At 35.7% G+C, this 25,727-nt stretch overlaps 1 protein-coding gene across 3 annotated transcripts in view; it reads left to right on the top strand.

Annotated features, from left to right (window-relative positions):
• LOC123548936 (transcriptional repressor CTCF-like) overlaps positions 1-25,727 on the top strand; it is a 27,589-nt gene extending 1,862 nt beyond the window's left edge. For all 3 annotated transcript variants that reach the window (XM_053545866.1, XM_045336592.2, XM_045336593.2), the window contains exons 3-15: positions 940-1,128; positions 1,629-1,739; positions 2,258-2,413; positions 3,301-3,506; positions 5,962-6,115; positions 6,672-6,960; positions 7,723-7,914; positions 8,460-8,704; positions 15,254-16,033; positions 19,737-19,856; positions 20,863-21,063; positions 21,417-21,528; positions 22,034-25,727. In XM_053545866.1, coding sequence (XP_053401841.1) covers positions 940-1,128; positions 1,629-1,739; positions 2,258-2,413; positions 3,301-3,506; positions 5,962-6,115; positions 6,672-6,960; positions 7,723-7,914; positions 8,460-8,704; positions 15,254-16,033; positions 19,737-19,856; positions 20,863-21,063; positions 21,417-21,528; positions 22,034-22,127 — 2,849 coding nt within the window. In that variant the 3' untranslated portion in view covers positions 22,128-25,727. The remainder of the gene's footprint in view (positions 1-939; positions 1,129-1,628; positions 1,740-2,257; positions 2,414-3,300; positions 3,507-5,961; positions 6,116-6,671; positions 6,961-7,722; positions 7,915-8,459; positions 8,705-15,253; positions 16,034-19,736; positions 19,857-20,862; positions 21,064-21,416; positions 21,529-22,033) is intronic.

The following is a 25,727-nucleotide window of genomic DNA, read 5'->3' as shown; positions in this document are numbered from 1 at the left end:
ATCATATGCAATCAGCACAACCAGTCTTTAAATTGAAGTATTTGTTTGGCTGATTTTGACGTTAGCCTTGAAATTGACCAGTGGAAAGGTTGCATTCATAAACTGGTCTACATGTAGTGCAGTGATAAAATTATGCATTTGGCATCTAATCACATAAAATTTGTAATTAACAGGCTTTTTGCAAATCTTCTTTAAAAGAATCTGATTGCAAATAGGCAAAATGTAACAGAATACAATGATGGTCACGTAAATAAAATGTACCATTTAACCTGAAACTCTCTATGTTTTATAAAGCAAAACAAAAGGTTTTGCAGAATTATGCTGTGAACTCTATAAAAGCTAGATTCATCTTTGATATTTTTTTCGAAGTGTTTGTTTCCCTGTATTCTTTTATACTTACTGTACTGTATTTCAGTCTTTATAATGTCAACTGAAGTTTTCAGTTTTACTTTGTAACATTATAGCTTTTTCAGTGAGATTAGTTTTTTTAGCTCTTCTGATTTTTGAAAAAAAATCTACTAGGTATTGTTGTCACTTGATCGTCGGCATTGAACCATTACTCTGATATGCATTTGATCAGAATTATGGCCCTTTTTGTACTTAGAAAATTTGAGTTTCGTAGTTAAAATTTTTGTTGAGGTCACCTTTTCTCAAAAACTATAAGAGCTACAGCTTTGAAATTTTTGCACACTTGTTTTATCATCATTAGGGAACTATGTAAGCCAAGAACCATAGCTGTTGCCTGCATTTCATCAGAATTATGGCCCTTTTTGTACTTAGAAAATCTGAACTATAACTCTTTTCTTTCATATTGTCCAGCACTTGCAGACTAGCGAATCATATAATATGGCACCCGCAGACAGTGCTCTTGTTTGCATATATATTTTCTTTCCGTTGACTTGTTTTAACAGTGTTTTGTAAATCTGCATTAAATTTCAGTTTCCTCAGAAACAACAACACCAGATGAAGAACAACTACCTGTCATATCTGGAATGAAAGACGGAAAGTCCCCAGATATGGATGAAGGTATAGATGGTGCCATGACAACAGGGGAAGATACTCTCAGTAGTACAGGAGCTACAGATGATCACATGATCTATGAAATCACTCCGAAACAGTCACCTTTAAGTATGCTGATGCACAAACATAATGCTTTCATTCATTTAATTCTATGTAATATTGTCACTATAACTATGGCAGTGTCAGGAAATATAATGCTTTATTTTAAGATGTTGATTGACTTTTCATTTTGCCAAGGTCGGCTGTGTTATTAATAGTTTAAATATGCTGTCAGATCAAGAACTTTTAGAATCATGTCCATGCCCTTGTCTATATATTTTCTTTCAGGAGATGTTCACAGAATTATGCTAATAATTTCCAACTACATACATACATTTGTACTGTTGAAGCATTATAAAGATTAAGTATAGCTATCAATTCCGTTCTAGAATTAATACCTAGAAATCAGTCTTCTCCCTGTATAAGAGCCAACCAGGTTTAAATTCATTATCGGATATTTACAGGTGTCTTATTCCTCTAGTCTACATGACATCATGTTGAGTTTCAGAATAAGACACCAGTGTGTACCCGATGATTGCTTAAATGATTTTTTCCCACCAACATTTCAGGTCAAGTTGTTGTTGATGCACAGATTGAAGGCCTGGAAGCTGGCAGAGTTCAACTGCAGGAATTGAACCTAGAACAGCTTGGATTACAGCAAGGCATTGCTGTGTCTGATGGTAAATTATATCTCATTTTACATTCACATCATAAAAGTAAGTAGTATGGGAACTCGCCTGCCTTGGAGCAACATTGCTTGGCCAGTGTATAGGATAGATGAAAGCTATAGGTCTTAAGAGGGCGCATGTCTTTACATTTGTACTTAGAAATCTTGAGAGAATAAAAGATCATTTTGGCTTTCAATGTATGAAATCGCATATTTTCCAACCCAGGATTAGAAATTTAAAAGTTAATCTGTTCTTAACAGCAGCAAAATGCTTTTGAAACTTGTTGTCCAAGCTGCCTGCTTTTGTTGTTCCGGTTTTGAGAAGAGGTCTTGGGTTTGAATCTCGGTATCAGTAGAATTGACCATAGTCCACAATCCCTTATCAGGGCACCAGTACTCAAAAAAGATTTTCAATGCATCTTTGCTACAGACTGATTTATAAGCTATTGTAAAAAGTACTTAATTTTTTCCAATGTCAATTTGTCTACATTGCTTTATCACACACAAAGACAATATCACATCATGTTACAGGCATGGTGATGTTACCAATGGGTGATGCCTGTAATCTACTAGGACAGACTTCAGACCACAAAGTGGCCCAAGTACAGATTGTCAATATCAACGGTCAGCCTACATTACAACTTGTTGGTGATTCCAGTATTCTACAGCAACAGTTTAACCACACAGGTAATTCCCATTTTACATGTTGTAATGTCCACAGTTTAAACAGTATATTTTGTAGAAAAATCATTAAGTGATGAAAGCTTGGTTCACCAATGACATGGAATAAATACTATCAAGCCTAGTTTTCAAGAAAAGTCATATTCCACTTTAAGACTTGCTTTGTAAGAAATGCTAAACTTAAGAGAACATTCACAGCTTCTGTTGCAATGTTTCATATTTTTTTTCGAAATCTTATGAAAAAGGTGTAGTTTAGTAAATTTATGAAGTAAGATTTCTTTTTGTAACTAGTTATCAAATGGGAGAAACTCCTCCAGCTGTCAGTAAGATTTCGTAGTCTATCTTACAAGTCTTGAAACATCAGTATGGAGTATATTATCCATATTGTACTGTAATGTTATTTCAATATTAATTACTAGGTTTGTTAGTGACCCTCCATGGAAATATGTAGGGTCAGTATGATAAATGGGGACTGAAGGGTTAGCCAAGTTCCCATATTTTTAATACTGACCTCACATATTTCCAAGGAGGTTCACTAACAAAGCCAATGATTGATAAGTTTTACTGACCACGTTTTGTTTAGCCTAATCTGAAATGAGACTTTACTGGCCCTCCGCAGGAATATAGGGGGTCACCATGTGACCATGTTATAACAATTGAAAAGTTCTAAAATCTTGTTAGAGATAAAAAGGCGTTTAATCAGTTTGTTCAGTTTCAGTTGTGTGATTGCATATGTCATGTCTTGTTATTTTCCTACATATCTGCGATGTGTCACATGTTTAATTGTAAAGCGCCTTTGAACGTATATTCCATATGAAAAGGGCGCTCTACAAATCTGGTATAATAATAATAATAATGATAGAGATAAAACATAATTGTACATTTTTCAACAGTTGTAGCTTCAGAGCCACAAGTTATACCCAGTATAGTACCAAACTCATCCATACAGTCACTGATAGATACAACTAACCCTATAGCGGTCCTGGCTTCAGTGGATACCACAAACCCTGTGGCAGTACTAGCCTCGGTAGCCGCCAACACTAACTCTGTAAACCAGCTTCAAGCTAGTCAGATACAGAACATACAAATACAGCCTCAGGTATGGTTGAAGATGTTTACACTGTCTTATAGAAAATGAATAGCTAATTTTTTGAAGATGAAACCATAAGAAAAAGAGAACTGTCAAGCCTCTGAAGTCCTAAAGGAAAGCTATTTTTTAGTTAGTCTGATTTTTGAAAAAAATCTACGAGGTATTGTTGTCACTTGATCGTCAGTGTCGGCATTGGTTAAAACTTTTGTTTAGTTCCACCTTGTTCTCACAAACCATAGAGATACATCTTTTAAACTTTGCACACTTGTATCATCATTAGTTGACTGTGTATGCCAAGAACCATAACTCTAAGCTGCATTTTGTCAGAATTATGGCCCTTTTTGTACTTGGAAATTCTGAACATTAACTCTTTTCTTACATACTGACCAGCACTTGGAGACGAGCAATGTCACCCATAGGCAATGCTCTTGTTTAAAAAGTTTCAGTCACTTATTTTCATGTCACAGGTCTGCTCATAAAAGTCTGTGCTTTGTGTGATTGAGATGACAACAAAAATGGACGCTGTACTGAGATATTTCTTCATAACAAAATATTTCATATTTGGAAAGAAAACTTTATTCTCTTTGCAAATGAAATTAGTGTTTTTGTAGTAGATTTATGTGGTTATCAAAACTTATAATAATAGAGGATATCCATAATGTTGGATAATTTTTGCCGAGCCCACTTGCAGAAGCGAAGACATAGTTGTCCATTGTATGTGCGTCAGTTCGTCTAGATTTGTTTGTCCACACCATAACTTTGACATGCATGGAGCAATCTTGTTTATATTTTGCATGAATGATAACCTCGGTGAGACGGAGTGTTGTATGCAAACCCCAGGTTCCTATCTCAAGGTCGAGGTCACAGTTGGAGGTCAAAGGTCTTGTCAGATCTTGTCCAGGTCATAACTTTGACATGCATTGGGGAATCTTGTTTATATTTAGCATGAATATTTAACTCAATGAGAAGGAGTGTCGTGTGCAACCCCCCGGTTCCTATCTCAAAGGTCAAGGTCACACTTGGGGGTCAAAGGTCATTTTAGAGCTTTTCCGGGCTGTAACATTGCCATGCATAAAGTAATCTTTTATTTATTTGGCATAAATGCTTGCCCCAATCAGGGATCATCCTAGGTCAAAATTTTAGGGAGAAGTGACTTCTCCCTAAACAGAACTTAGGGAAAAATCGAGGAATTTAAGGAGAAAATTCGGCATAGTATTCAGTTTCCGCCTATATATCCACTTTCTACGAGTCTTGCTAGATAACTTATAAACAGTAATTATTTAAGGAAATTGAATATTGCATTGTTATTTTCATGAATTTATAAATAAAGTACAAATTGAGCTATGAAAAAGTCGCCTTTAAATTTTAATCCGAAATTTACACGTCCGAAACTCGTACATTTATCAGGTGCACTATCAAAACGCAGTGAAAATTTTCATTCATGTTTCGATTCTCATGCTTTAATAATGCCCGATTCTTGCACCAACTTGTTCAGATTTATACATTTAATTGATTTATTTATTAATCTTTTCGAAAATAATGCCAAACTTGTAGATATTGGTGATCATTTTACAATATTTTGTATGGCAGTTCAGATGTCCGCGAAATCGAATTTTATCCACAGTGCCCGGGCGATTCATTTACAGAAATTGGCCATATTTGAAATAATTTTTTAAGTAATTTTTAATAAAATCAAGAAATAATATACAATTGATGCATATGATTATGCACTAGTTAAGTTTATCGGCTTTTTACACGCCGATTGAAAATTTTCAAAATGGCGGCGGCTTACAATATCATTGATTAACTACAGTTGGATAACAATGCTATGATTGGCTGAAGTTTGACAGGCCAGTAGGCGTAGTTGACCATGGATTTATCGGTAATTTAATCTAGAATATGTATCAAGTTTTACAACTTTAAATAAAACAGATTACAACACTCTGAAAAACTCGGCGATTCGGATTTCGCCCTGAGGCGATAATTAGGCGAAGTGGCCGACTTTACAGCGACGATATATTGCTCAAATCGCCTTGTAGGATGATCCCTGCCATTGAGACAGAGTGTCTGGTGCAACTCTCAGTCCGTTTGACAGCTGGCGGGCCTGACATGTTGCCCATGGGCATCTTGTTTTTACTATGATTTGTTGTTGTTTAGTTTTTACATGTGAAAATATTGGCCCTGTGTTTACTGTTTAAACTGTGTATTATAATGATTTCTGAAGTAAAAATTAAAAGATTTTATTTTAATTTCTGTGTGAAATAAAACCATTTAATTTCTACTTGAAATCAAATATTTCTGTTTAAGTGCAAGATTTCTACTTGTAATTAAAGATATAAAAGGTAAAAAATGAAGTTAAAGATTTAGCTTTCTACTTGACAGTAAAGGTTTAAATTTCTGCTTGAATTTACATAGTCAAATTTCTTATTGAAACTAAAGATTTATATTCTACTCTTTTACACAGGAGGCACAGCTGGTTGCCCTGAGGGATGATTCAGACAGTACACAGCCTCAGGTATTGGCATTATCTTATGGTGATATGGAGGCAGGGTCTACTGGGATGATTGTGTCCCAGGAACAAGAACAACAGGGAACCAGTCTACTGAAGAAAAGTACAGGTAAGTTTTTACATTTTAGGCTGTTTAATATTGAATATTACTTCAGTGGAACATTTATAGAAGATTCTGCAGGGAAATGAAAGAACGGTCTGGTATTGGTTCATAGGGCCTCTGTGAAATCATTAATATTTGTGGGAATTTTATGGTGGCATCAATTCGTGAAATTTAAACTTCTTGCACTTTTATTTTCTTAAAAGTCGAAATCGGCCAAATCATATCCCAACAAAAAAGCAGTTTTGGGCAAACCCACAAAATTTTATACCCGCTCAATTAAATTATTTCACAGTATCCATTTGGCTTTTTGCCATGCTAGTGACAAAAAAGTGGGAGTTATTCTACTCACATTATTTGTGTCCCCTATCTGTGTGTATGTTTCCTGTAATGGTTTTTTCTTTACTTATAAGTCTATGCTGATGTGTTTTATTTATATTTTGTATATTTTGATTGCTACAGTAATAGTTTCAGGGAAGGCATATTACAAGCTTTCCATATAAGTAGTGTAAACATTAAACACTATACTTTTAAAAAAGATGTGATTCTTAAACCTACTTTGCAGGGTACCAGTCTGTTGCTATTCTGCCCTCTGGTGACACCAGTCAGGGGGAGGTAAACTATGTTCTAATTGTCAACCCAGCTGGGGATAAAGATAATAATCAAGGACCTACATACGATTTTGGAGGTAACATAACGGGGGAAGTTGTAGAAGAGGTAACAGATGAAACTGGAACAACCAAGAGACTGGTAAAAATAAACCAGCTTATTGCCAGAAACAACCAACTGAACATTAGAGATGTACCTGCTGACCAGCTCGCTTGTACCCATTGTGATTATACAAGTCCTAAAAAGTAAGAAATTCTGAAAAATAGATTGCATATATAATTTGCAAGTTGCATTAGATCTTAACCAGTCTACATATCAGAAAGGTCATCTTTTTAGTTCACACTGAAATATTTTAGCTTGGTTGTGAAGAAAGCTATAAATTTCTCTCTCTTTTAAGTCCGCTTCTGACTTCCTGGCTGAATACACTACAGGACTTAAATGTTATAAAATTGAGGTTTTGACCAGTTTTAAAACACTTTAGCATCTGGTTGGGTGTTTACGAGCAAGAATTAGAGTTTGACAATGCAAGGTTACTTTCCGAGACTGGTGTAAGTTTTGGAGTCTATTGACAAAATTTGACAAATGAGTAGGTACACACTCAACAGTTGTGTGGCTGACACCTTAACCATGAGACTGCCTTAAATAGCTTCCCATCTTAGATAATGTTTGTAGGGAGAGCATAAGACTAATTCAATATTGCTTTCCATGTTTTTCATGATGATTTTAATACAGATTGAATTTCATTCATCATTCAAAGAGTTCTAAGTTGTGAGGAGAAGTTGTAACTCGTTTGCAAAGAAAACTTAGCTCTGACATGAAATCCAGGAAAGTTATGATAGACATTTAAAAGGTTGTATAAGAAAATGTGTTTTGTGACCTGATACTTTGGTTAGCTAAGATTGTTAGCAACTTTTTTGATAAAAAATTTGAGCATATCTTTTCTCTTCTGCCATTTATTTATTCTTTTCTGCAATTTAAATATGATTTCACTTGTGTCTTTATTTCAGATATTTACTTTCTCGGCACATGAAATCCCATTGCGATGACAGGCCACATAAATGTGGTATATGTAGCCGAGGCTTTAAGACAGTATCTTCCCTCCAGAATCATATAAATACTCACGCAGGGGTGCGACCTCATAAGTGTAAAATGTGTGAATCTGCATTTACTACTTCTGGTGAACTGATACGTCATATTAGGTAGGTCATCTTATTCTGGCGTTCGACATGTCATATTATACATGTAAGACATTAAAGATATTTTTCGTAAATGCCTTTGCTGGAAATTCAGCTTGCTTACTTTGTTGCGTGGTGGTCAGTAAGACCTGGGAACCAGCAGATTTTCCAGTCTGTTTATCATATTCATATTATGACAACCTTTCTACTGGGAAACTGTTAAAAGAAACATTTAGAAAAAAACAAATAAAAAACCATTCTTAATTATCTAGCCCTTTATTTGTATCAGTCCAACCAAAATTGTATTGGCCGCCCTTGATGATAATGTCATAAAAAAGGATGAAAATTACTGCATCTATAGTGACAGTGCTACATCTGCAAACCTCAAACACTATTTTTAGAAAATTCAAAGATGTTTACGCATCAGATTGGTTAATAAGCATTTTGGAACAGATTTTAAAAAAGTAACATTTAAAATACATTAAATTCTGTTTGATTAACAGAAGTTTTTGCATTCTTGTATAAAAACATTGTAAGTCACTGTTTATAAAAGTTTTTTTAAATTTTAGGTATAAACACACCTTTGAAAAACCTCACAAATGTACAGAATGCGAGTATGCCAGTGTGGAGCTCAGTAAATTGAAGCGTCATATGCGTTCTCACACTGGTGAGCGTCCATACGCATGTGCATATTGTAACTATGCATCTCCAGACACATATAAACTGAAACGACATATGAGAATTCATACAGGAGAGAAACCTTACGAGTGTGATATCTGTCATGCAAAGTTTACCCAGAGTAACAGTCTTAAAGGTATGTGTATACTCTAACTAAACTTCACCAGACTCATTAAGACTGAAGTCAAAACAGAATATAGAGAATATAGCATTGTGATACTCATTAGAAAAGTTTATAAACAGTCATATTCATAGAAGTATTCTGACAAATGAATGATTTTGCTTTTCCTATTTATGCATCCACTTTGAAAAACATATAATGAAATGACTCTGTCTGTCTACAGCTTTTTGACTTTATAGGACGACAAATCACCACTCAGGGTGATCTGTAAGTCAACGGTCAAAATTACATTGACCTGGAGACTAAAAATGATTTACAGGCTCTAAGTCATAACATATAATAGCTATGGTTTTCAAACTTTACATAATGACTAGATGATGATCCCTTTATGTTTTTAGCATTGCTCAGGTGAGTTTTTGTGATCGCTCGATGTCCGGGGTCCGTGGTCTGTCTGTCGTCTGTCAACATTTAGCTTGTGTATGCGATAGAGGCTGTAGTTTTCAACTGATATTCATGAAATTTGGTCAGAATGATAACCTTGATGAAATCTAGGATAAATTCGAAAATGGGTCATCTGGGTTCAAAAACTAGGTCACTAGGTCAAATTAAAGAAAAACCTTGTGTATGCGATAGAGGCTGTATTTTTCAATTGATCTTCATGAATAATGGTCAGAACGATCACTTTAATAAAATCTAGGCCAAGTTTGAAAATGGGTCATATGGGGTCTAAAACTAGGTCAAATCAAAGAAAAACCTTGTATATGCGATAGAGGCTGTATTTTTCAACTGATCTTCATGGAATTTTGTCAGAATGATTACCTTGATAAAATCTAGGCCAAGTTCAAAAATGAGTCGTCTTGGATAAAAAATTAGGTCACTAGGTCAAATTAAAGAAAAACCTTGTGTATGCGATAGGGGCTGTATTTTTCAGTTGATCTTCATGAATTTTGGTCAGAGTGATTGCCTTGATGAAATTTAGGTCAAGTTCGAATATGGGTCACATTGGGTCAAAAACTAGGTCACTAGGTCATATCAAAGAAAAAGCTTGTGTATGCAATAGGGTTAGGGTTAGCATTTTACACTGAACCTCATGAAATTTGATCAGAATGTTTGTCTGGATGAAATCTAGGTCAAGTTTGAATATGGGTCATCTGGGGTCAAAGTCTAGGTCACCCGGTCAAATTAAAGAAAAACCTCTTGTGTAGGCAATAGGGGCTGCATATTACACTGGATATTTATAAAATTTAGTCAGAATGATTGCCTTAATGAAATCCAGGAGAATTATCAATATGGGTCATCTGGGATGAAAAGCTAGGTGACTAGGTCAAATCAAAGAAAAACTTTGTGTATGCCATAGAGGCTGTATTTTTCAATTGATCTTCATGAATTTTGGTCAGAATGATTTCCTTGATGAAATCTAGGTCAAGTTTGAATATGGGTCATCTTGGGTCAAAAACTAGATCACTAGGTCAAATCAAAGAAAAGCCTTGTGTATGCTGTAGGGGCTGCATTTTACACCGGATCTTCATGACATTTGATCAGAGTATTTGTTTGCATGAAATTAAGGTTGAGTTTGAATATGGGTCATCTAGGGTCAAAAACTAATTCACACGGTCAAATTAAAGAAAAACCTTGTGTATGCAATAGGGGCTGCATTGAACACTGGATATTCATAAAATTTAGTCAGGAGGATTGCCTTGATGAAATCTAGGTCAAGTTCAAATATGGGTCATCTGGGAAACATGTTTACACTGTTATAATGTGTTTCTCAGGTGAGCGGCCTAGGGCCATCTTGGTCCTCTTGTTTTTTGCTTGTTTCTGGGATCTAAGTGAGGAGGAAGTATAATAGCTGCATCTTTCAAAGAATCTTTTCCCAAAGCTCGGGTTCCATTTGACCCGGGACCCCGGGTCCGGACCCGGGAGATTTTCAAAAGACGCTCAAAGGACCCGGCATGATACTTGCCTGTGCGTCCTTCGGGACCCGGAGGCATTTTCCTTTGATAATCCTTTCTCTTATCATTCATTTCCTTTAGTAAAACTTTTCCACGATAGACACGTGTATTCCAAAATAAACACTCGCGGTCATGCCCTCCTGCCTTTGATCTTCTACTAAATCCCGCCCTTTCTCCTGTAGACATGCCTCGCTGATTTTTTTATCAGCAAGTTACGTCACGGTGAGTGCACATAGGTAAGAAGAATCAGTGAAGTGTTGAAATTAATTGATAAAGAGTATTGATCCTGTGTACTGTCAAAAAAGGCGCCAATTATTAAATTATTGTAAGCAGCTGATTACCGAGCATGTGAAAAGTGCCCTGCAAGATTTTTTCATGCCAACTTTAAATTAGACCATTGTTTAGTGATCATACCGTAATTTCAACAAGAAACTTCACAAATTTTGATGAATTTTGAAAGCAAAAATAAATTTAGAATGTCTGTTCACGAGTCTAATTACACCCGATGTCATATGCATATATCCAAAATTCCTTTAAAAAACTGACTTTCAGTGCAGTTTTTAATGATAAATAGCATCATTATTTGAGGAACTATCTCTGATTTAGCTTAGCTGGCCAAGTAAACTAAGCAAAAACTACTTTCCGATGACATTCCGAAAGTGTACCAGTATCCGGATAGTACTTTTTGGATACATTTTTAGCTCACCTGTCACAAAGTGACAAGGTGAGCTTTTGTGATCGCGCGGTGTCCGTCGTCCGTGCGTCCGTCCGTCCGTCCGTAAACTTATGCTTGTGACCACTCTAGAGGTCACATTTTTCATGGGATCTTTATGAAAGTTGGTCAGAATGTTCATCTTGATGATATCTAGGTCAGGTTCGAAACTGGGTCACGTGCCATCAAAAACTAGGTCAGTAGGTCTAAAAATAGAAAAACCTTGTGACCTCTCTAGAGGCCATATATTTCACAAGATCTTCATGAAAATTGGTCAGAATGTTCACCTTAATAATATCTAGGTCAAGTTCAAAACTGGGTCACGTGCCTTCAAAAACTAGGTCAGTAGGTCAAATAATAGAAAAACCTTGTGACCTCTCTAGAGGCCATATTTTTCATGGGATCTGTATGAAAGTTGGTCTGAATATTCATCTTGATGATATCTAAGTCAAGTTCGAAACTGGGTCATGTGCGGTCAAAAACTAGGTCAGTAGGTCTAAAAATAGAAAAACTTTGTGACCTCTCTAGAGGCCATATATTTCATGAGATCTTCATGAAAATTGGTCAGAATGTTCAACTTGATGATATCTAGTTCAAGTTCGAAAGTGGGTCACGTGCGGTCAAAAACTAGGTCAGTAGGTCAAATAATAGAAAAACCTTGTGACCTCTCTAGAGGCCATATTTTTCATGGGATCTGTATGAAAATTGGTCTGAATGTTCATCTTGATGATATCTAGGTCAAATTTGAAAGTGGGTCACGTGCCATCAAAAACTAGGTCAGTAGGTCTTGAAATTTAGAAAAACCTTGTGACCTCTCTAAAGGCCATATTTTTCATGGGATCTGTATGAAAATTAGTCTGAATGTTCATCTTGATGATATCTAGGTCAAGTTTGAAACAGGGTCATGTGCAGTCAAAAACTAGGTCATTAGGTCTAAAAATAGAAAAACCTTGTGACCTCTCTAGAGACCATACTTGTGAATGGATCTCCATAAAAATTGGTCAGAATGTTCACCTTGATGATATCTAGGTCAAGTTTGAAACTGGGTCACATGCCTTAAAAAACTAGGTCAGTAGGTCAAATAATAAAAAAACCTTTTGACCTCTCTAGAGGCCATACTTTTCATGGGATCTGTATGAAAGTTGGTCTGAATGTTCATCTTGATAATATCTAGGTCAAGTTTGAAACTGGGTCAACTGTGGTCAAAAACTACGTCAGTAGGTCTAAAATTATTAAAATCTTTTGACCTCTCTAGAGACCATATTTTTCAAGGATCTTCATGAAAATTGGTCAGAATTTTTATCTTGATGTTATCTAGGTCAAGTTCAAAACTGGGTCACATGAGCTCAAAAACTAGGTCACTATGTCAAATAATAGAAAAAACGACGTCATACTCAAAACTTGGTCATGTGGGAAGAGGTGAGCGATTCAGGACCATCATGGTCCTCTTGTTATAGAGTGTTATAGCACTGTTCTGTTATTAAAAATTAAATGAAATATAGAAGAAAAACCTAATCAAAATAACATGAATTTTGATAAATATTAGTTTACAATATGAGACTATATGACCTGAAACTGACATTTTTATTATGCTGTAACATGATCTTGGGTTTATTGTTTTCTTAGGTTAAGATATACTTATTACTAAATAAAAAAAATATAGTCAATTATATGGACGTGTTGGGACAGGACTCCTGTATTTTGGAAAAGGACCCTTCAAAATTTGGGCCCAAGGGTCCTTAGACTCTTGGGTTTTCAGGTCTAGTGGAACCCCTGAAAGCTCCTCTTCTTCCCTCATTCCCCATGTAATTGCCCACAACATTTGTTTTTAAAGTCTGCTTTTTATTAGCTCACCTTAGCACAAAGTGCTCAGGGTGAGGTATTGTGATCGCTCACCGTCCGGCGTCTGTCCGTCGTCCGTCCATCCATCCACACTTTCCTTTAAACAACATCTCCTCCTAAATCAACAGGCCAATTTTGATGAAACTTCACAGGGTTGTTCCTTGGATGGTCTTCTTTAAAAATTATTCAAAGAATTGAATTCCATACAGAATTCTGGTTGCCATGGCAACCAAAAGGAAAAACTTTAAAAATCTTCTTCTCAAAAACCAGAAGCCCTAGAGCTTAGATATTTGGTGTGAAGCATTGCCTAGTGGACCTCTACCAAGTTTGTTCAAATCATGACCCCAGGGTCAAAATTGACCCCGCCCCAGGGGTCACTTGATTTTACATAGGAAAATCTTAAAAACTCTTCTTCTCAAAAACCAGAAGCCCTAGAGCTTAGATATTTGACGTAGCATTGTTTAGTGGACCTCTACTAAAATTGTTCAAATCATGACCCCGGGGTCAAAATCGACCTCCCCCCAGGGGTCACTTGATTTTACATAGGAAAATCTTCAAAAAATTTCTAAAAATAAACCAGAAGGCCTAGAGCTTAGATATTTGACATGTAACATTGCCTATTGGACCTCTACAAAATCTGTTCAAATCATGACCCCGGGGTCAAAATTGACCCAACCCCAGGGGTCACTTGATTTTACATAGGAAAATCTTCAAAATTTTTCTAAAAATAAACCAGAAGGCCTAGATCTTAGATATTTGACATGTAGCATTGCCTAGTAGACTTCTACAAAATTTGTTCAAATCATGACCCCTGGGGTCAAATTGACCCCGCCCCATGGGATTACTTGATTGTACATAGAAAAATCTTCAAAATAAACCAGAAGGCCTAGAGCTTAGATATTTCATATGTAGCATTGCCTAGTGGACCTCTACAAAATTTGTTCAAATCATGACCCCCGGGGTTAAAATTGACCCCACCCTAGGTGTCACTTGATTTTACATAGGAAAATCTTCAAAAAATTTCTAAAAATAAACCAGAAGGCCTAGAGATTAGATATTTGACATGTAGCATTGCCTAGTGGACCTCTACAAAATTTGTTCAAATCATGACCCCGGGGTCAAAATTGAACTTGCCCCAGGGGCCTTTTGATTTTACATAGGAAAATCTTCAAAAAATTTCTAAAAATAAACCAAAAGGCCTAGAGCTTACATACTTGACATGTAGCATTACCTATTGGACCTCTACAAAATTTGTTCAAATCATGACCCCCGGGGTCAAAATTGACCCCACCCCAGAGGTCACTTGATTTTACATAGGAAAATCTTCAAAATTTTTCTAAAAATAAACCAGAAGGCTTAGATCTTAGATATTTGACATGTAGCATTGCCTAGTAGACTTCTACAAAATTTGTTCAAATCATGACCTCCGGGGTCAAATTGACCCCACCCCATAGGGTTATTTGTTTAGCTTTAGCAAAGAATTTTTTTCAAGAAAGCAATTAAACTCAGGTGAGCCATATAGGGCCATCATGGCCCTCTTGTTGCCCTGTACCATTCCACTTGTGAACAGCCATATCATGCTTTGTATGGTGGAGGTCTTGTTCAACTGTAAATGAACAAGGAAAATCACACTTTCCTGCTAGATTCAAAGTTTGAGATCAGAGGAAATCAGGGGCATCAGGGGCCTATGTTGCAGACTGGTTTTGGTTTCTGACTTCAAATCACTTGCCCTTGTTATGTCATCATATTAGGAATTCTTCAGGCATAAAAGTTGTTGGTTCTACGTAGGCAGGCACCTGAAATTGCATTCCAAGAGACTTGATCCGCTGTTAAAAGTTTGAAATTGGCTATATGACCCAAGTTGTATTGATGTGATTTTAAACCAAACAAATATCAGAGAAAATCAAGATTTATAGGAACATATTGATGCAAAAATTAAAACGAATGCATGGAATGTTAGTGTTCATGTTAAACATAAAATTTGCATTTTGTGTAACTTTGTTTTTTAGTTTCAGGTGTTCCACATTAGCAGTAACATAAATGCTCTCTTCTTTTCAGCACACAGATTGATACATAGTGGCAATAAACCCGTGTTCCAGTGTTCACTTTGTCCTACAACATGTGGACGTAAAACAGATCTGAAAATACACATGCAGAAGCTTCACTCTACTGATCAACCATTACTGTGTAAGAAATGCGGCTCGACATTTCCTGATAGATACACGTTTAAGGTTCATTTCAAGTCGCATGAAGGAGAAAAATGTTTCAGATGCACTGAGTGTGACTATTCAGCGATATCTCAGCGACATGTTGACACTCATATGCTTGTGCATTCAGGCCTTAAACCCTTTGAATGCGAAGACTGTGATTTGGCATTCCGCCAAAAAGCACTTTTAAAACGTCATCGCAATCTGTACCACAATCCTCATTATATACACCAAGATGTAAAAGATAGGGAACCTGAGTGTAAAGCGTGTGAAAAGTCATTTGGTAACAAATCTAATGTAGCGGGACAAATTCATAATCCCAGTGATGCATTGACTGAGCGTCAAGTTGATTCGGATGAAACAGAGACTGATATTAGCAATATTCACACGTGTGGAGGTTGCCCGAAATCTCTCGTCGACAGCATAACGCCATTGACTGCTGATCAGTTGATCGAGAACAGTCTGTTGGCAGATATGAAGGAGGGAAAGCTTGGTGCATCGCCGAAGGTGGTTGTTGTACATCCGGATGGTAGAGTTGAGGAAGTTACGGCTAAACTACAAAGTTTGAGTCAGTCAAAACCAATGGACGACTTTCTAGTTTCTCTTGGTGTATCTGGGGACTCGCATTTTGGTAAGTACAGTTAAGTTTATAAACATCACAATATGAGAATATTATCATTTTATAATTATATATTCATTAAGGTTGCTATCACTTGCACCTTAATGCTGTCTTGGAATATAGAATTCTTTCATCAGACTACATGATAGAAGCTATCCAGATGAATAACAGACGGTTGGTAGTTCTGCCCAGGTGTCTACCGATGTCAACCTTTACGTTAAAACTTAAAATTTGCAACAAAATACAGAAAGATAATTTTATGCATTTTATTGCTGCTTTTTAGCTTACCTGTCACAAAGTGACAAGGTGAGCTTTTGTGATCGCGCGGTGTCCGTCGTCCATCCATCCGTGCGTCCGTAAACTTTTGCTTGTGACCACTCTAGAGTTCACATTTTTCATGGGATCTTTATGAAAGTTGTTCAGAATGTTAACCTTGATGATATCTAGGTCAAGTTCGAAACTGGGTCACGTGCCTTCAGAAACTAGGTCAGTAGGTCTAAAAATAGAAAAACCTTGTGACCTCTCTAGAGGCCAGATATTTCACAAGATCTTCATGAAAATTGGTCAGAATGTTCACTTTGATGATATCTAGATCAAGTTCGAAACTGGGCCGCGTGCCATCAAAAACTAGGTCAGTAGGTCTAAAAATCGAAAAATCTTGTGACCTCGCTAGAGGCCATATATTTCATAAGATCTTCATGAAAATTGGTCAGAACGTTCATCTTGATGATATCTAGGTCAAGTTCGAAACTGGGTCATGTGCTGTCAAAAACTAGGTCAGTAGATCAAATAATAGAAAAACCTTGTGACCTCTCTAAAGGCCATATTTTTCATGGGACCTGTATGAAAGTTGGTCTGAATGTTCATCTTGATGATATCTAGGTCAAGTTCGAAACAGGGTCACGTGCGGTCAAAAACTAGGTCAGTAGGTCTAAAAATAGAAAAACCTTGTGACCTCTCTAGAGGCCATATATTTCATGAGATCTTCATGAAAATTGGTCAGAATGTTCACCTTGATAATATCTAGGTCAAGTTCGAAACTGGGTCATGTGCCTTCAAAAACTAGGTCAGTAGGTCAAATAATAGAAAAACCTTGTGGACCTCTCTAGAGGCCATATTTTTCATGGGATCTGTATGAAAGTTGGTCTGAATGTTCATCTTGATGATATCTAGGTCAAGTTCAAAAGTGGGTCACGTGCAGTCAAAAACTAGGTCAGTAGGTCTAAAAATAGAAAAACCTTGTGACCTCTCTAGAGGCCATACTTGTGAATGGATCTCCATAAAAAATTGGTCAGAATGTTCACCTTGATGATATCCAGGTCAAGTTTGAAACTGGGTCACGTGCCTTAAAAAACTAGGTCAGTAGGTCAAATAATAAAAAAACCTTGTGACCTCTCTAGAGACAATACTTTTCATGGGATCTGTATGAAGGTTGGTCTGAATGTTCATCTTGATGATATCTAGGTCAAGTTTGAAACTGGGTCAACTGTGGTCAAAAACTAGGTCAGTAGATCTAAAATTATTAAAATCTTTTGACCTCTCTAGAGGCCATATTTTTCAATGGATCTTCATGAAAATTGATCTGAATGTTCACCTTGATGATATCTAGGTCAGTTTTGAAACTGGGTCACGTGTGGTCAAGAACTAGGCCAGTAGGTATAAAAATAGAAAAACGTTGTGACCTCTCTAGAGGCCATATTTTTCATGAGATCTTCATGAAAATTAGTGAGAATGTTCACCTTGATGATATCCATTTAAAATTCAAAACAGGGTCACGTACCTTCGAAAACTAGGTCAGTAGGTCAAATAATAGAAAAACCTTGTGACCTCTCTAGAGACCATATATTTCAATGGATCTTCATGAAAATTGGTCAGAATTTTTATCTTGATAATATCTAGGTCAATTTCAAAACTGGGTCACATGAGCTCAAAAACTAGGTCACTATGTCAAATATTAGAAAAACGACGTCATACTCCAAACTGGGTCATGTGGGAAGAGGTGAGCGATTCAGGACCATCATGGTCCTCTTGTTATGAATTAAACAGAATGCATGTTTTGTAGCTTTAATATCTGTTGACAAAAAATCACTGCATTAATTTAACTATAATGAATGAGATATTCCCTATTTTAAGTTTATCTGAATATGGATCCCACATGACTGTATCTTTTTTAGCTCATCTGATTTTTTGAAAAAAAAATGATGAGTTATTGTCATCACTTGAGTGGTTGTCGGCGTCGGCGTCTGCGTCGGCGTTGCCTGGTTAAGTTTTATGTTTAGGTCAGCTTTTCTCCTAAACTATCAAAGCTATTGCTTTGAAACTTGGAATACTTGTTCACCATCATAAGCTGACCCTGTATAGCAAGAAACATATCTCCATCTTGCTTTTTGCAAGATTTATGGCCCCTTTTGTACTTAGAAAATATCAGATTTCTTGGTTAAGTTTTATGTTTAGGTCAACTTTTCTCCTAAACTCTCAAAGCTATTGCTTTGAAACTTGGAATACTTGTTCACCATCATAAGCAGACCCTGTACAGCAAGAAACATAACTCCATCTTGCTTTTTGCAAGAATTATTGCCCCTTTTGGACTTAGAAAATCAGTTTTCTTGGTTAAGTTTTATGTTTAGGTCAACTTTTATCCTAAACTATCAAAGCTATTGTTTTAAAACTTGCAACACTTGTTCACCATCATAAGCTGACCCTGTACAGCAAGAAACATAACTCCATCCTGCTTTTTGCAAGATATATGGCCCCTTTTGGACTTAGAAAATATCAGATTTCTTGGTTAAGTTTTATGTTTAGGTCAACTTTTTCTCTTAAAATATCAAAGCTATTGCTTTAAAACTTGCAACTCTTGTTCACCATCATAAGCTGACCCTGTACAGCAAGCAACATAACTCCATCCTGCTTTTTGCAATAATTATTGCCCCTTTTGGACTTAGAAAAATCATTTTCTTGGTTGAATATTATGTTTAAGTCAACTTTTCTCATAAACTATCAAAGCTATTGCTTTAAAACTTGCAACACTTGTTCACCATCATAAGCTGACCCTGTACAGCAAGAAACATAACTCCATCCTGATTTTTGCAAGATTTATGGCCACTTTTGGTCTTAGAAAATATCAGATTTCTTGGTTAAGTTTTATGTTTAGGTCAATTTTTTCTCTTAAAATATCAAAGCTATTGCTTTAAAACTTGCAACTCTTGTTCACCATCATAAGCAGACCCTGTACAGCAAGCAACATAACTCCATCCTGCTTTTTGCAATAATTATTGCCCCTTTTGGACTTAGAAAAATCATTTTCTTGGTTGAATATAATGTTTAAGTCAACTTTTCTCATAAACTATCAAAGCTATTGCTTTAAAACTTGCAACAGTTTTTCACCATCATAAGTGGACACTGTACATCAAGAAACATAACTCTATCCTGCTTTTTGCAAGAATGATGGCCCTTTTTAGACTTAAAAAATCGTGGGTAGGACAATATTTCTATTATACAAAAAAAATCAGATGAGCGTCAGCACCCGCAAGGCGGTGCTCTTGTTTTTTTATGTGATCATTCAAATATATATATAGAAAGAAGAAAATCGTGATCATATTTGCAGTAGAATAAATATCTTATAGTCATTTTTCATGGTGCAACTGCACATTTATCAAATCATTGAATTTAGTTCAAATGGTTTTTTTTAAAGCTTTTTTTTCTCTCTAAATTTCAGATCAAGTATCAGGTCTGCCAGCGGATGTAATTGTGTCTGAAGTTAACACCTTAGTTACATCAAAGGACGAGAATTCCTTGGAAAGTCAACCCAAATATGTTCAGTCTAATGAAAGTTCAGGTAAGCAGACGACATGTATGGCCAAAGTACACTTGTAATAAAATGTAGTTTTCCTTATTTCCTCAATGGTAGCTTCTTAAGATGTATCCTGTAGTATGTGCAGTGAAATCTTTGTGAAGACCAAAGTTTGTTCTTTGCAAAGAATATTTTGCTGTGTAAAGGTTAATGTGTTTAGAAATGCTAAAGTGGAAAATAAACAGTCCTGCTTTTAAATTAGTTGTGTGCTCTTCCGAGGTGTAGACATAGGTACTAGAGATCAATATGATTTAAATTACACTGTTATTAATCTTATCTGTGGTGTACTATAACACCATTTTAAAAATGTGACATTTTGTTAATTTTATCAAGGCAGCACAATATGATTTAAGAATAATTACAAGTGCCTACACACAAACCTATCTTTTTTACTGGCAGAAATAATGGTTCTTTCGTGAGTCATGCCATCCAGGTTTAAATTCACTAATTAATCATAATGTTAAAATAATTTGACCTGAATGTGCATAATTACCATAAAGTAACTCAAAAGAGTTCTAATGGTGTTCTTGTCAGTATTCGAAAATTGAAAAATGATACTGTCATTAATCAAGTGATTTTACATTAGCTTAGTTGTTTGTCCTCAGACAAATAACAAGGCCAATATGAAATCATTTGATTAGTAACATTATAGTGCGATTTACATTATACAGAATACTGTTATTTATCTTATCTGTGGTGCACTATAGCACCATTTTAAAAGCGTGACATTTTGTAACAAGCAAGTATAATAATAGACACACAAATACAATTTGTATATTGTTTGGAGTACCTGTTTACCTACCATTCTGTGTTTGGGGGATGATGCAAATATTTGAGCAAAAATAGAATATGAATCTATACGTTTATTTCATGGAATCAATTATTTGTGGAAAAAAACTGTTGAAAGCTTTCAGAAACACTAAAAATTTGACTCCTAATTTTACTTTTCTGACATGTGTGTAATATCAGTTTTCTCCATTTTTTCCCCTAGAAAATATTGAAGTGAATGAGGTTAACCCAACGCTTGACACAAGCAGTTTTCCAGTAGCAGCAATAGTGGCAGGACTTGATATAGACCATACAAAAGAAGAGGGTACACAGGCAAGTTTCGATTCAGATGACGAGGATAAAAAAGTGAAAGTTCTATCACAGGAAGAGTTCCTCAGCCTAGCGCAAGGGTCAACAGCTACTGGTTAGTGATTTTGTACATTTTATAAAGACTGTACTAACAATACTTAGCTTATAAACCTAAACTTCTGTCTTAAAAGGAAAAAGATGTATGAATATCAGGTTTTGGTGATAGTGAAAGAGGCATTTATGACAAAATTATAAGTTAAGTAAGTTTTCAGTTTCTACTTTGACTCCAGTGTTGTATTTTACTACTTTTCTGTTTGATGTTAGATCTATCCAATCTTTAAAATATTGTTATAATTGGAATACTTTTTCCTGTCCTTTAAGGGTATTGAATGCCCTATACATGTTTTTTGTTTGATTTTATGTTGTTGGCTGTTTTAAATAACTGTTTTTCATTTCTTACATTTATAGATTTACGAGACTGTTTTGAAGAGAATGGCTATAGAATAATCCAGGTAGATCAGCCTATTGTAGGAAATGTTCCACAGATTGTTGTATCTATGCTTTCAACTGAAGAAAATAGGTGACTATACTATTAACACATTTATCATTCAGCTATCTTGGGGCCTCTGTGGCCGAGTGGTTGCAAAACAAACATTCAGCTATCTTGGTAATAAATGAAAAATGTAATGGTGGCATTACACATGTTTAAGTAATGCATGCTCTTCAGTGTCACTGGGGAAAAAAAGCTGTTTATTGCTGTGACAACTTCATTTAGGTAAAAGATTGTAAAAGAAACTTCGTAAAATCCTTTGTGAATCTTTGTATGTTAACAGTGATTAGACCAGATAAGAAAAAACTCCTGCACTTTTAACTTAGCTTATTTGTCTGACAAAACACAATGTCTGTCTTTCCAACTGTCAGTTTGTTGATCTGAAAATAAATTTCCAATATTGATTTAAAACATTTAACTGTTAACTGTTTCACTAGATTGTGACTTCTGGCCAGCTTGTTTTAAATATAACATTTGTTGCTTGGTTTAGTGTCTTATTACAATACTGTAATTGGCTTTCTTGAATAAATTTCAGTTTGGGAAAAAGAACCAGTGATGAAATAGGTGATGATGATGAAGAGCAGGCACTGAAAAGGTTGAGAACAGAAACACTGCAAACTGATGAATGATTCAATACCTTGCCAAACAGTTTTAAAATTTGCCTCACCACAAAAATGTTCAGTCTCTTTTTGTGTAAACTATATGCTAGTACATGTACCCTATTTGAGCTTAGAGTTTGATTTAGACTTTACTTACACATAATCAGTTATTGTGAATTCAATAAAAGAAAACAGGGGCCTCCGTTGCGGCCGATGACTTCAAAACACTTGCCCCTCACCGATGTGGGTTTGAGCCTCGCTTGGGGCGTAGACTTTTTCATGTGACGAAGCCATACAGCTGGCTTACGGAAGGCCTGTGGTTCTACCCAAGTGCCCACTTGTCATGAAATAATGCACAGAGGGGTACCAGGGTCTTCCTCCACCACCAAAAAGCTGGAAAGTCGCAATATGACCTATGACTTTGTGGGTGCAACATTAAATTCAACCCCAAAAAAAAAAATTATATATATATATATAAAAGCAAATGTTTGCATTAAAACTATGTGTGTTCAATATAAATTGTTTACCTCTGTAGCAAAGATATTTATTTATAGGTTAAAAAGGTTTGTCAGTCATGTTAATTTCTTTTGCTGTGAGTGTACTCATTTTTAGTTTTTCCTTGACATACTGCCTGTAAACTTTAGTTAAAAGGATGGCTTATTCACGGAATGTCATTAGTTGTACACCTATCAGTTGCCTGTCAGTTTGTATTTACCTCATATGCATTGTCTGGTTGTGCATTCTTGACAGCATTCACATTCTGACCAGAAAAGAATTTTTTGTATTTTTTTTTTTTCATAGAGCTTAATTAAGTAATTGCAATGAATCAATCAAACTTTTATCTTTTGGAATTTGAATGAGCATTGAAATTGTAAATGAAATACAACAAAAAGTGATATATTTTGATTTGAAATTTGGACATTTTTAGCTCGGTGTCTGCGTCGGCGTTGCCTGGTTAAGTTTTATGTTTAGGTCAGCTTTTCTCCTAAATTATTAAAGCTATTGCTTTCAAACTTGCAACACTTGTTCACCATTAATATCTGACTCTGTACAGCAAGAAACATAACTGTATCCTGCTTTTTGCAAGAATTATGGCCCCTTTTGGACTTAGAAAATCAGATTTCTTGGTTAAGTTTTATGTTTAGGTCAACTTTTCTCCTAAACTATCAAAGCTATTGCTTTAAAACTTGCAACACTTGTTCACCATCAAAAGCTGACTCTGTACAGCAAGTAACATAACTCCATCCTGCTTTTTGCAAGAATTATGGCCCATTTTGGACTTAGAAAATCAGATTTCTTGGTTAAGTTTTGTGTTTAGATCAGCTTTTGGACTTAGAAAATCAGATTTCTTGGTTAAGTTCTGTGTTTAGATCAGCTTTTCTCCTAAACTATCAAAGCTATTGTTTTAAAACTTGCAACACTTCTTCACCATCAAAAGCTGACTTTGTACAGCAAGAACCATAACTTCATCCTGCTTTCTGCAAGAATTATGGCCCCTTTTGGACTTAGAAATTATCAGATTTCTTGGTTAAGTCTTGCATTTAGGTCAACTTTTCTCCTTAACGGTCAAAGCTATTGCTTTAAAACTTGGAGCAGTTGTTCGCCATTAAAAGCTGACTCTGCATAGCAAGTACCGTAACTCTACATTGCTTTTTTGCAATAATTATGGCCCCTTTTGGACTTAGAAAATCATGGGTATGACAATATTTCTATTATACAAAAATTCAGATGAGTGTCTGCACCCGCAAGCCGGTGCTCATGTTCTTATTTCCAAGTGTTCACTGTTGGAAATGAATTACTGTAGAAATGAAGTGAACTGAAACTGTGCTTATGACTTTTTCGCTGTTGGAATTTGTCAAGTCCCAGTTTATGACCTTAGTTACCTCCCCTGGCACTCTGAGATAGCAATTTCACATTGTTAAGGAGATGTGTATTTTTGGATGTACCTGGTATTAACTGACTGTTACATACTATTTTTGTGTTTGTATGACTATTGTCAAATGCTTAAAATACTAAAACAATATGCCTCTTTCCTATCTTCAGAATATATAAATATTTTTCAACTATTTATTGAAAATGTTTTATTGCGACATTGAAAAAAATTAATTGATGTTTTCTTTCATAAAATTGATGGCTGATTATGAATTAAAAAGTTAAAACAGTTTGTTATGAATGTTTAAGTATCATAATTATACATTTGCTTAGCTTTAACAATAACAGCTAGTTGTTCAAAACTTTTGTGACATTTGATCAGCTGTCAGCACTGTTAAATTTGATTGTTTCATAAGCTAATGAATTGTTAAAATTTCTATTAGCTCACAGAATATTAATTTTTCTTCAATGAATTGTTATGGCAGCGTATGTATCATACACCACCTTTTACACTAATGAAAAAATACTGTAACACCGTAATAACAATACTACTTGTAACATTGTTATGAATGACTAATTTGAGGGCAGCCGCATGTGGTTCTGGGACAGTCTGTGTATGAAAAGAATTGGAACCACTGCCTTACCCTTGCATGATCGTAAGAGGCGACTAATAGGGTCTTAACACTTGGTTTTGCAGTAACTCTGTGATTCCAGCAGGTATGCAAAATTTTGTTTCCATACCTCATGTTTTTATTTCGATGTAAATGAGATGTGGAACCAAAATTTGTAGTTCTGTTTGGCGCCATATAACCTATACTGTGTTGGTGCGCCGTAAAACCCAAACAAATAAATAAATCATTTGAGGGCATACTGTAAAATCATTTAATTTCGTGGTTTGGGTCAAAATAACAATTTCATGGGGATATGAATTCATGGATTTTTATTTTTGAACATAAAATGAATGGGAATTTTACTTGTTTGTTGAGATTAGATTTTGTTGATTGACTCAACCATGAAATCCACGAAAATTAGTCCCCCATGAATATTAATGATTTCACAGTATTGATAATTTGATGGCTGCTGACCATATTGGAAGTGGTGGTAACAGGAAAGAAAGAAGTTGATACTACAGAAATTGATTTTAAAAAGCATTAGACAGTTTTTTACTGTTGCCTGTTTCATGGTATAGATATTTTGGTAAGACATGAGACTATGAAAGATTTATTAGCAGAGATATAAAGCAGTGACTTTAATAATATTAGATATATCCATTTATAGTCGGTGATAGAAAATGTGTAATTTATATGTTATGTCTGAGCCTGGGATGTATTGGAATAAAATTTAATACCAGGGTTTTATAACTTTCATGGTTATATGAGATATAAACCAACTTAAGGCAGTTTGAAAAATAGTAGATTTTGTGACTTTTTACCAAATGACCCTACCTGGCAGTTTATCAAGACACTGACTTTGAATGACTTGCCCGTCACCAATGAGGGTTTTTTTGTTGTTGTTTTTTTCGTCACCAATGAGGGTTGGAAACCTCACTTGGAGTGTAAAATTCTTTATGTGAGGAAGTTGTCCATCTGGCTTTCTGGAGGTCAGTGGTTCTATCCAGCTGCCTGCCCATGCCTGAAATAACGTTTGGAGGGGCACACAAGGTCTTCCTCCATCAATAAAAGCTTTAATAGTCACCATATGACCTAAATTGTGTGTGGGACTCTAAACCAACCCCCACCCCCCCCCCCCCCCCCCCCC

The sequence above is a fragment of the Mercenaria mercenaria genome, chromosome 6, assembly GCF_021730395.1.
Source record: "Mercenaria mercenaria strain notata chromosome 6, MADL_Memer_1, whole genome shotgun sequence".
Taxonomy (NCBI): Eukaryota; Metazoa; Mollusca; class Bivalvia; order Venerida; family Veneridae; genus Mercenaria; species Mercenaria mercenaria.
This window is presented reverse-complemented; position numbering and strand designations above follow the sequence as displayed.